Source organism: Clupea harengus, chromosome 9, assembly GCF_900700415.2.
Source record: "Clupea harengus chromosome 9, Ch_v2.0.2, whole genome shotgun sequence".
NCBI lineage: Eukaryota > Metazoa > Chordata > Actinopteri > Clupeiformes > Clupeidae > Clupea > Clupea harengus.
Window position 1 is genome coordinate 5,606,678 of NC_045160.1, and position 13,301 is coordinate 5,619,978.

General features: G+C 43.3%; 1 protein-coding gene across 1 annotated transcript; it reads right to left on the minus strand.

The window, feature by feature from the left end:
* Positions 1-9,511: 9,511 nt before the first annotated feature.
* LOC116221922 (olfactory receptor 52D1-like) lies at positions 9,512-11,068 on the minus strand. The gene is made up of 2 exons (XM_031574130.1): positions 11,030-11,068; positions 9,512-10,543 (listed from the first exon to the last, which is right to left on the minus strand). The coding sequence occupies exons 1-2, from the start codon at positions 11,066-11,068 to the stop codon at positions 9,512-9,514; spliced, it is 1,071 nt and encodes a 356-aa protein (XP_031429990.1).
* Between the last annotated feature and the right edge of the window lie 2,233 nt (positions 11,069-13,301).

Here is a 13,301-nt window from a genome sequence, read left to right on the forward strand (position 1 = left end):
ACAGTTCACACAGATGCACATACCTCACCAAGACTAAACTCATGTCTGTGTGTGTGTATGTGTGTGTGTGTGTGTGTGTGTGTGTGTGTATTTGTGTGTGTGTGTGTGCGCGCGATTGTATGCGTTAGCGGTCGTGGATCCGGGTAGAAGAGTGTCTTTCATGTGCGGTCGCATTGTGACCGTGTAGAAGTACTAAAAAAGTTAAATTTTCATATTATGTCCCCTTTAAGGGATGGCTAAGAGTGGTCCATACCAACCTTACAAAAGTATTTCTTAGAGAAGGTATACCTTAGTAAAGGACGCTGTGGGAAACGCGCCCCGGAATGTGAAATACTCAGAAGACAACCATTCCAGCAGAGACTACTGTATGCCACCTAAAATACACCACAACATTCATCAAGAGACTTTCCCACAACAACCTGAAAGATTAACACTGTAACAAACGTAACATTAACTCACCAACCTGAACAAACCACCCTTTATGAGCATTTCATAATCAGTGTTTCTTTGAATTAAGCCCACAACAGCAGGCTCTACAGGAAAGGTGTAGGCAAGATTTTTGAAATACAGAGGTCAAAAGTCTCAGCATGAAACTCCCAGAGAAACTCCTGGAAAATTACAATGTCAGGTTGATTTTGCAACAATACCTCCACTGGTATTGTGTATCCTTGCCAACCTTGCTCCCTCGCTTCAGCTAGTTGAAAATACTTCAGTTTCCTCCTTTCAGAAGCTTCATTAATTGCATTCTCAAATGCTAGGAACTAAATAATGAGTATTTATACAGGAGTTATGTACAGCCAAATAACTAAAAGTAAGTAACTAACTCACTTTTAAAGACTAAGCCCCGTCCTCTTTCAACCTACTACCCTTTTGCCTTTGCCCTTGTTGGAATGTTTGCTTGGATACTGGACTGCCTACCCGTGTAACGAACTCCTTGCAAGTAAGTCAGTCTGCAGTCAGGAAAGCTGATTTCATCTCAGGTTATGCCAACCACCTCTCCCTAGGGCTCTTAGCTCTCACGGAGACATGGATCACACCTGAAAACAATGCTACCCCGGCAGCACTCTCCACCAACTATGCCTTCTCCCATACTCCCCGGCCATCTGGTCGTGGAGGTGGGACGGGGCTGCTGATTTCAGACAACTGGAAATTCACTCCACTGCTGCCTTCAAACAGGTATGCCTCCTTTGAATATCATGCAATTATGGTAACTGCTCCTGTTAAAACTTATGTGATTGTTATCTACCGTCCACCAGGACAACAGGGTGATTTCGTCCATGAGCTGGACACCCTGCTGTCATCCATCCCTGAACAGGAGTGTCCAACACTCATCCTTGGCGACATGAACATCCACCTAGACAATCCCAACTCAGCTGACTTTCGGACCCTGGTTCACTCGTTCGACCTACAACAGGTCCCCACTCCTCCAACTCACAAAGCAGGAAAAGAGCTTGACCTCATCCTTGCTCGGAACTGCACCACGGACAACCTAACGGTAACCCCTCTGCATCGCTCGGACCACTTCTTCATTCGCTTCGATGTTCGGCTCATTGAGCAACCCTCTGTCCCCCCTCCGATGGTCTCGTTCCGGCGCAACCTCCGCAACCTCTCTCCCACCCACTTTTCCTCTCTGGTTTCTTCTGCTCTTCCACCTTTATCCACTTTCTCCTCACTAGGTGTCGATGATGCCACAGAATCACTCTGCTCCACTCTGAGCTCATGCTTGGATACTTTGTGTCCACTTTCCACCAGACCTGCTCGTTCTACCCAGTCTCATTCGTGGCTGAGTGATACCCTCCGAACGCAGCGCTCCAATCTCAGAGCGGCTGAGAGAAAGTGGCACAAATCTGCAGCACTGGACGATCTTGCAAGCTACCAGACACTGCTGGCCTCCTTCTCATCCAGCATCACTGCTGCTAAGAAGACTTTTTTCAACGACAAGATCAACGGTGCAACTGACGCTCGGAAACTATTTTCCACCTTCAAAACTCTGCTCTACCCTCCTCCTCCTCCCCCAGCTACTAACCTCACTGCTGATAACTTTGCTTCCTTTTTCACAGAGAAAGTGGCAGCCATCGGGAAACAGTTCGACCAACTGTCTCCCCCCCCTAAGGGCGCAACCGTCAATGGCTCATCATTTCCTTCTTTCACCCCTCTCAGCGAGAGTGAGGTCTCCAAAATCCTAACAGGTAGCCGTCCAACTACATGCCCGCTGGACCCCATCCCATCCAATATCCTTCAAGCCATATCGCCTGCCGTCTTACCGGCAATAACACAGGTGATTAATGCTTCATTTAATTCTGGAACATTCCCTTCTTCATTTAAACTGGCTCGGGTAACACCGCTGCTCAAGAAGCCGTCTCTCGATCCCACTCAGGTGGGAAACTATCGACCGGTCTCACTTCTCACGCTCCTATCAAAAACCATTGAGAGGGCAGCTTCCAAACAGGTCACAGAGTTCCTAGCAAGGAACAATCTCCTCGATCCAAACCAGTCTGGATTCAAAAGTGGTCACTCCACCGAAACAGCCCTGTTGTCTGTGACAGAGGCCTTGAAAACAGCTAGAGCAGCAGCTCAATCCTCAGCTCTCGTCCTGCTTGATTTATCAGCTGCGTTTGATACAGTCAACCACCGCATCCTTCTGTCCATACTGTCAAGTATGGGCATTTCTGGCAAGGCGCACTCCTGGTTTGAATCGTACCTCACTGGGCGCTCGTTCAATGTGTCATAGCAAGGTCAGCTGTCTGTACCTCACCACCTTACCACAGGGGTGCCCCAAGGCTCGGTGATGGGACCACTTCTCTTTGCCATTTACACCACTTCGCTGGGCCCTATCATCCGCTCGCATGGTTTTTCCTATCATTGCTATGCCGATGACACTCAACTGTTTCTGTCTTTTCCTCCTGAGGACACCACTGTCTCGGCGCGGATCTCGGACTGTCTTGCTGATATATCCACATGGATGAAAAACCACCACCTTCAGCTGAACCTGGCCAAAACGGAACTGATGGTCTTTCCAGCCAAACAGGCCATCCACCACAACATCAGCATCAATACTGACTCCTTGTCTCTTGTTCCATCCAAAACAGCAAGAAACCTCGGGGTCATTATTGATGACCAACTGACTTTCACGGACCACATTGCCTCTGTCTCTAGGTCCTGCCGCTTTGCGCTATTCAACATCCGCAAAATCAGGCCGTACCTAACCCAGTATGCCACCCAGCTGCTGGTGCAAACCTTGGTGAATTCACGCCTTGATTACTGCAACGCCCTCCTAACGGGCCTGCCGGCTTGTGTGGTGAAACCACTACAAATGATCCAGAACGCGGCGGCGCGTCTGGTGTTCAACCAACCGAAGAGGGCACACGTCACCCCGCTATTCATTGAGCTCCACTGGCTGCCGGTAGCTGCTCGCATTAAGTTCAAGTCACTTATGCTTGCCTACAGAGTGCTCGATGGTTCTGCTCCCACCTACCTAAATGCTCTTGTAAGGGCAAATGTTACACCCAGGATGCTGCGCTCTTCTAGTGAGCGTCGTTTGGCACTGCCGTCTGTGCAAGTACGGCAGTCCAGACTATTCTCATTTGTAGTTCCACGTTGGTGGAATGAACTACCCAGCACTACCAGAGCAGGGGCGTCCCTCTCTACCTTTAAGAAGCTTTTGAAGACCCAACTCTTCAGAGAGCACTTCCCGTCCTAACTGGCACTTCGACTAGTGCGTAACTTGCAATTACAGCAGTTACACTTCTGCACTCCTTCTTTCTTTTTATTTCATTTTGTTATATTTCTAATGTAAAGTAGTATTTATTTATTGTTACACCAGGTTCTATTGCTCGTAGCTTGAATATTCTCTCCCTTGTACGTCGCTTTGGACAAAAGCGTCTGCTAAATGACTAAATGTAAATGTAAATGTAAATGTAAAAGTTTATTCTCTCTCCATCACTGTGTCCGAGTCGAGGGATTGAGTTCAGCCCATCACCACCACTACGTAACAGTACGTGAACGCCAAGGATGAACTCAGCCGACTCGGACTATGTGCGTTTGACACTTGCTGCACAAGAATGAGAGCTTGATCAGCAGCTCACTTCGATCCGCCTCAGTATGAGGGGAATAGCGGAGCGCCTGGAAAGTTCCCTGAGCCTGCTATCTGGGCAGTTCCCTCAGCTGTTTGGATTCCCTTGCCGCACCTCCTCCCTCTCGAGCTCCGGTTTCAGCTCCAACTCCACTTTCCCTGGGTTCCACCTCAAGGGTTTCAGCTCGACTCACCACTACTGCTCTGGCTTCAGCGCCAACTCCACATTTCCTGGATTCCGCCTCCAGGTTTTCTACGTCAACAAACTCCATCTTCCCTGGATTTCGACTCCAGATCCAAGCAGCCACTTCTCCTCCTCACACATGTGTTTATACAGCCGTTCCTGACACGACAGCCGCCTCTGACTCTGCTCCTGTGGCCGTTTCTGCCGCTGCCACCCCCGAAGCAGCCTCTGTCACTGCCGCCCTCGAAGCAGCCTCTGCCGCTGCCACCCTCGAAGCAGCCTCTGCCGCCTCCGAAGCAGCCTCTGCCGCTGCCACCCTCGAAGCAGCCTCTGCCGCCCCCAAAGCAGCCTCTGCCTCCCCCGAAGCATCCTCAAACACCACCATATCCATTACTTGCTGACTTCAATTAAGTTTCCATTACGTTAAATTACTTGACTACTTGCGGAATGATAGGAAAGATGTGAATTAGAAGCACAAAACCCGGGCAGGGCATTGAGGGCTCCATCATGGGACCTGGCCACTGTACTGCACTCACCGACTCTGGCCCCCTATTGGTATTAAACGTGGCAATCCTGTGTCCAAGCAGCGCCTGTCACACTGTGTGGTTGACACCATTGCACAAGCTTATTACAGTCAGAGTCTGTTCCTGGTAACTTGGTGGCACACTCTACTAAAAGTATGGCCATCTCATGGGCTGCTCTGAGAGGGTTTTTTGTAGCAGAGATCTGTGCAGCTGCTTCATGGAGTGTAGTGCCCCCTAGCTGTCCTTAATATTGTATTGGAGTGCGCTGCCCGAATTCTTAAACTGTTATCACTATTATTTAAGCAGGTAATATAAACACAGCTAAATAGCCTAATGCCATCTAAATCAATTAAGCTTAAGCTTCAAACACTGTGTCTCTCATTATGCACACATTGAGTTACTTTTAGTTTAAAATCAGGGGCGGCTTGTCCATAAGGGCAATTGGGGCGACGCACTGCCTAGAAAAAAACAAAATCCAGATGTATAAATGCAATATCCTTGTAAGTCGTGTAAATGACGACATGTACATTTAAATGTAATAATTTGTTTTCAGTCGGATTCTACCACTAGACCATCTGATCTGCCTCTGTATGTCATTGTCGAATCAGGTAACAGTCATTCAGTCAGCCTAAAGTCGTGCTTCAAATGGCCCCGCCCCTTCTGGGGCGATTTGGGGCGAAATGAAAATCGCCCCAGACCTCTCCCATTGACTCCCATGTTAAATCCATTTTTTTCACAAAACAGAGCTCTCAATGCATTCTCTATGGCTTCCGGGAGGGCTCGCCCCTCCATGTCGTGTCATAAGTAATGGACGTAAAAGCCTAAACGAACATCATACAGCTTCGACAGAGGCATATTCTGTCAAGATGGCTCCTGTTCAGTGCAACAACTCGATTCGCTCTTTGACAGAAACTCCTTTTTAGTCAGCGTACTAATAAAGATAAATTGACAACAAAACAATTAGGACTTCCTAGACCAAATGTATCCATTCAACAGGTTTCTACAAAGGGAGGGAAATCCTACATCCAAGAATTGGAACGAAAGAAAATCGCGGTCGTAAAGTGGCTAACGCGGTCACTTTTCATAGGTTTCACAGTGTGTTTCACAGTTCGCTTCTTGCACTAACACTGAATAATTTTTTATGTGATGACTTATTTTGCTTTTGTAAGCCAATACTTTCAAGATCAGTCTATAAATATTGTTGGGTTTGACTTATGTTACCCCTTCTTTATGTTGTTACTGGAAATATCATGTGTCCTGTTAAGCTATGTTACATCATACCCCCCAACATTTGAGACACGTGGATAATGAAAAAGTGGGATAATTTAATGTGGAGCCACATCATGTTTGCTTATGAAGGCTCCTGGATGCAACTTTCTTCCATAGCTTTCCACCTGTAACTTGCTACACTAGCTATGTAGCAAAAGGGGACATATTACTGTTGTGTGCTGCCAATAGTGGACAAAAAGGTATTGCTGTATGAGTTATCATTAGCAAACAAGATATCTACTGAGATATGCAAGAATACACTTAACTATTGTGAAAATAGTAGAAATTTACATACACAAAATAAAAATGGCAAAAATGGCATTTGGTTATGACTGCGTCCAGTCACTTCACATCAAATCTCAGTCTTTTGACCACAAATTAAAATAGCATACACACAAAATGACTTATTTAAACATACTATTCCTAGGCCGGCATGTAAATAACCTAACAGTAAAATACTTTGGGTACCCAACCAGTTGTCTGAGGAGTGGTGCAGGAGAGCCTTAAACAAAATGGCTGCTTCGCGCACAAAGCGCCACACATAAGAAAACAACTCACGCGAGTCGTCCTCCTCAACGTGATGGCACACACGGTGTTGGCGATGCTGGAGTGGAGACGTCGTCGCAGCAGTCCACAGCTGTGTCGGGTCACTGACGATCCGGGAAACAATGCTCAAATGAGTACCGGGCTGGCTACTCACTAGAAGTTCCGGAACTCACATCCATGGCACAAAGCTAACGTCGAGCTGACTAGCTGTTGCTGTATCCTCCTTGAACTGTCCGTAACTTTGTCCGAGTTTTCGTAGAAAACACATGTAGTGTTGAAATATCACTGTATAATGTAGTAATGAGATTCACTGTCCGTTCGTCTACTTACATACATACACACAATATCACTTCACTGCATTGGTTTTCTAACATAAGCTAACTTTAATAGCAAAGCTCCAGTGCAAGCTCTCACTCCTGTGTGTCTCTCTCTTCTTCTCCCCTGAACAATCTCTCACCCTGACTTCTGATTGGATCATACTTCCATACATTTTAACTTATAAAATGTTTAAAACATGGTAACATTATTTAAACATTTTTAACAGTATGAACTGCACATTTTAAAATGAAAATAAACTAAAAATAGGTTACACCCAAAATTCCCATAGGGCTACATTTGTTTTCTTTCGTTTTAATATTTTTTATTTTATTTTCACCCATGTTTGGTTGAGGATATCATATACTTAGACTTCAATCATCCACATGAACTTGATTGTAATCCTCCCACATGGCTGATACAGAACATAAGCTGGTGAGGAAGGCTGGCTCAGTGGTTGGAACTAATCTGAAGGAGAGGACGAGGAGGAAGCTGGACGCGATCCTGGAGAACCCCTCCCATCCCTCCTATGATGAGCTAGCACAGATGGGCAGCACGTTCAGCCACAGACTCATCCCTCCTCGGCACACCACAAAGCGCCTTGGCCAGTCCTTTGTGCCAGTAGCCATCAGGCTCCACAATTTAGGACTGCCCCCACATAATAACTTTTATCTAATATCTAGGGCCAGCTGCGTTGTACTTATCTTATTTATTTTAATTTGTATTTATATTTATTTTTATTTATATATTGTATCCCTGTTACCTTGCTGCTATTACACCTGAATTTCCCTACGGGGATTAATAAAGGTTTATCTTATCTTATAAGGTTTGTATCCCTAGATGGGCATGTCACTTCATGCTAGCGCCCCCCGAAGGGTCAAAGCATTTTTTTGGCAATAACTCAACAACCATTTTGTCAGAAATTACGAAATATTTGGGAGGCACATGACCTTGGTGTAGTCCAACTCATTTGTGGAGTTGCGCCACCTAATGAATAATGTTTGATGCAAAAGCTAGTCCTTCATTGGCCAATACCTTGTGATGTATTTAATTAATAGGCAAAGCGCAACTGACAATTGTCAATAGATTAAAAAACGTTTTGCCAAAAAATTACAGAATCTAGAGACAAGACTCATTTATTGAATTCATCAAGAGAGGTAAGAGAAATTACATGAAACTGGAGTGTACCTAGGGTCTTCACAGTAGACAGAGTTACATATGCACAAGTGATAATCTATTGCGCGCTATCCAATTTTATATAAATGTACACAATCCCACACTGGATTTGAATTTGCCCCCTTGGACACCAGAAATGGGGATGCTAACAACTACACTACAACCCCTGGATTATTTGTCGCTAGAACATATCTTATAGTTTCAGGGAATGATGTTTTGACACTGAAGACTTCTGTATCTACTGGCCATGAATTGACAGACATACATACTACTTGTTTTAGCATTTTGTAACATTTTAGTTTTGTAGACCTACACAATCCCAATAACCTATGAAATTTGGTGCATTTGTATTCAGGTTATGCTCATCGTAATAGCAGCAGACAGTGAAATAGGCCAGTGACTGGTTGGATCATGTAAGGTCTCCCCTATGTCCCCGGCACTTTTCAAACCAAAAAAGACGCCCATGGGTTGGGGGGGCCTGACGTCACGTGTTTATATGGGTTGTCAACAGGGTTGGAAATGTGAGTGTATTTCTGAAGTTGAGGGCAAAGTTTATCAACCTACCGGCCACAGTGTCGGGTAAATAAAGGGGGCATTTTGCAAATATAAATGACGCAATTGAATCATTCCGTGAAAAAGTCAACCGAATCGTCAGGCAACCTACCTAAAAGTGCTGTTATTTCCTATTACTGCACTCATCAGTGACCCTCTAATCAAGATCATGTTAATGACTCTGACTTTAACCAGGAGTGCTTGGAGCAGGGACAGATAAGAGATATGCCGGGTAGATTGTGGCTCCAAGAGCAGCATTAAGAGCCTGTAGTTCCCTATGGACTTTTTATAGTTTTCATTTGAAATATATTGACTTGTACATTCATCAGGTTTTCATACTTGCCTTCACATTTCAAATATCTTGAAAGATTGTTACTAAATTCTTAGCCTTTAGCATTTCCCACGACAATTACATGTTTGTAATATTGTTATAATTCAACTGTGTATGTTCGTATTCTTATATTCCAAATGTGCTTGTTTGTTTGTATGTGTGTCACCTGTTAATCTTGTCAGCAAAGCTGTGCCACATGCATGAAAGGTGTTATAATACAATTTACAGTCATATAGAATTAGTCACTTATCTCAAGCTGACACATGAGTAGATATCAGTGCAACAACATTATTCACTATAAGGATATATTCACTCATTGTAATGATTAATGTTTGTAGTAATTATAACAATAGAGCAACAACAAAGCAGGGAGCCCCTTGGTTGGATGCAAAATACACCTAAATGTCCTACAAGTCAACTGTAATCACCTTTGTAACATTATTCCCTTCCACACATTTATAGTTTTGACAAAGGTGAAAGTATTAAAACTAGCAGTCATCAGGCTTCAAGAGCACATTTCTTTTAAAACAGGTGCAATGTGCTTACATAGTCTGTGTTAACCTGCCTGTCACACAGAGAGAAAATACTGATGATGGAGCAAACTGACATTCAGACGTTGCAAAAACAGTTCTTCTCCTGACTTTTGAGAAACTCTGTCTAATTTCCTGTGTTTTTATACCATATATAATTGGTTGCAACAGTGGAGGAACAAGTATATAATTCATTGACAAGAGTATGTTGGCCTCTCCTGGTAAGTAAGGATTGAAGCGATTATAAAAGACAGCGAACAGTGAGGCCAATGAGAAATTTACAAAAATAATTATGTGTGGAGAGCAGGTTTCAAAAGCTTTCTTTCTTGCGTTTCGTGAAGCTTTCAAGCTTAACACCATAATTTTAACATATGACAATAAAATGAGAAACACCGGCAAAACTGCAATAACAATTGTGATAATTATACCATACAAGTTGGTCACTCGACTTTGAATGGTGTGGCTGTCATCACATGATAAGCTTGTAATGCCTAGATTATCACAAAATATCTTATGAACTTTGTATCTGCACAATGGTAGTTGAGAAGTTAGGTATATTTGACCGAGTACCATAGCTGCAGGGCTAAAGTTTGCAACAAACAGCAACTGCTTTACTTTCTGTGGGGTAATGATGGTGTGGTACTGCAAAGGCTTAAATATGGAGATAAATCTGTCATAAGCCATCACTGTCAGCATAGAGAAGTTACAAGCTCCATATGTTCCCATTAGAAAAACCTGCACGAGACATCCTTCATACGAGATAAGAGGAATGTTTGTTGAGAGTATATTCATAACGTTTGGCCAAACAGCTGTGCTTCCAACTAACCCATTTAAAATTAAACTAAATACAAATATATACATTGGCTTATGTAGGGATGTGTCTAGGAAAATCAACAGCATAAGAGTAATGTTGGCTAATATAGTGGCAAGGTATGCCAAGGCAACAACAGTCAGTAAAACATATCTGGCTGAGCCCATACCCACATAAACTGTGAAAGATAAAGTGTCCCTGGTGGAAGATTCATTCATCTCTAAAGATGATACCTGAAAGACATAACACATTTTAAAAACATATAGGCACAGTGTTAGACCAGCAGTATTGCAAATGAACATACAATGTTGATCTCTTGTTTGTGTAGTCATGGTGCCCTCTACCTGTGAAGTAATGGACTGCCCAGACCAGCACAGTTACCTGTTGTGACGACCATGGCTTCTCATTGAGAGTCTCTCTGCTCAGTTCTCCTCCTTTATAGTGAACTTTGTCTTGTTTACAAGGAGGAAGCTCCTCTGTGTACATATCCTCTCTGGATCATCTTGGAGAGTAAACACTTGACCAAAGGAAATTATCTCATGGCTGTCATAACCGAAAAGCCATTTTGTACACACAGTTAATCAATGAATGTCACTTAAAGGCACGTTATGGAGGTATGTTTTTGTAGGTGTATATGTTTATGTCATACTCGATTTTATTTTGATGTGATATAGTCATGTGAAATAAACACACCTGCCATTCTAACAATTCAGACAAACCTTTTGTCCTGCTGTTTCGTAATCCGGGCCCAAAACCATGTGGAAATTTTGTAGCTTTAACAGTACAATGTCACTCAATAGATACATTGTAAATGCAATATGTTGCAATAGCAGATGCTATGCCAGCTGTTTCAGCACAAGATGTACGCAGTTGACCATTGACAGTTTCGCAAATCATGCTTCATGGGGCTTAGAAATATTATTACAAATATGAAGAGCTAATCACCTGAGCTGATAATGTCACATGATCACAGCTGACTGGCCACACTTGTGCATGATTTAAAAAACTGCCCACCTGTGCGTATAATTGAAGCTGCATATAGACGCTTCCTCTGCCCTTCTGAATGTTTTTTCTCTGCCCTTTTGTGCCTGCCTTTACGAGCTTTAAGCAATAGCAGAAAATATCACATGCCTGTTGCAAGATATTCTGGAATTTGGCATACTTACCGTAATTTCCCAACTATTAACTGCACCTTATATTAACCACATCAGAGTATTTTATGTAATTTTATAAAACAAAAGCATGTATTGACTGTGCATCGTCATCGTATCACCTAAAACTAAAGGCCAGTTCAGACCAAAGCTTCAGGACGAGACAAACTGAAGGTGCCTTGGTTGCCTAGCCTTGCCCTTGACCTTGTGAGGTTTGTATGTCTTTGTCAGTGATTTGTTTAACAAAAATATGCAAAAAGAAATATGCTTTTTTCATGTACCTTGTCTTCTGTCTTGCACTGTCTTACTAACACCCCACTCGTGGCCTGTACCTTGAAGTGGTGAGTGGGCTATCAACTAAACAGGTCTTGTTTTATCAAGCAAATAACTGGTGGAGTGCAAGTAACACCATAGGGTGCAATAGTGGATGTGAGTCCATGGAAACAAATATCCTGACAAAATGCTGAGGGATTTCCCAGTTATGGAATCTCTTAGCATTCTATGAAGACTTAAAAGGTACGTTACTAAAGATGTATAGGGAAGTGCTTCCCAAGCCATTTCATAAGAGTTCCCCCGAAGAAAAAACCTTCTTACGTATACCTTAAGAGACTGATTCCATGTTTCTGGAATAATTATTGTCATGCATGTAGGTTTGAGCTTGCAACAAATGGTTGTGATTAGTATGAGTAAGATTGGAGTGCAGGTGAGCAGTTTTTAAAAATGTAAGGTTTCCAAATAGGGTTAGAAGTTTCTCGTAGATTTGTATTCTCCAGGGATTTCATGTTTTTTATTTAACAAACCACGCAATGTAATGCAACACCTAGCCTCTCACACAGCCTCTCATTTTACTGTCAGGTTATTTTTGAGAGTCGAAAATGTATCTCGAAGACCTAAACTAACAAACTATTAAATAGTAAAAATACTTACATTTCCATCGTCTGCAGTACTGCGACGGATAGTTGACACTGATCCCACTTTCAAGCTTAATCTTGTGGAGAGCCCAGTGCTATAGTGGCCCAGATTGCCAAAACAGTTTGGTCAAATCAATCCATTTAGCTCTTGTGCCTTCTGAGGCTGGGGTTCGGTGTAGGTCTGTGCAGCCGACCACAGAGCATCTTGCCTGCTAAACTCGCTTCATGGTGCTAGCTAGCTTATCTGAGCCTATCCAACGCCTGCAAGAACAAAATGGCATATGTTCACAAAGTTAGAATCTATCCCGTGGGTGGGTCAAGTGGGGTGGGGGTGGTCCAAGGCCATGTAGAGAGACTCCCTACATGGCAATCGGTAGGTGAAACTCTAATAAGCGCCTGTTGTGACTAAAACCAGTGCTCGCTCAAGTGTATTGTTTCTGACAGAGAAACCATAACAAACCGCCTGGGTTGTTTTTTTTCAGCGTTTTTGGGTAAGTAGACATGCCAGATACCCAAATTAACGTGTATGTGACAGACCGAGTCTCGGGTTACCGTCTATCCGTGGGTATGGCCAAAGGCTCAGAGTAAGGATTCTCAGTTATATTTGGTTTATTAATTTCCAAAGAAGATCAACAAACCATACGTCAGTCAAAAAAAGGTAGATTATGGAACCCAACTTCATTAATTCAATACCACCTGGCATTCACAAAATAAAGAAAAATAATCCAAAGTCAAGTAGTCGAGTAGACAAAATTCTGCTAAGCCTCTAATTTAATAGAGGACAACCACCATCAACAGTCTCACAGTTCACACAGATGCACATACCTCACCAAGACTAAACTCATGTGTGTCCGTGTGTGTGTGTGTGTGTGTGTGTGTGTGTGTGTGTGTGTGTATTTGTGTGTGTGCGCGCGATTGTATGCGTTAGC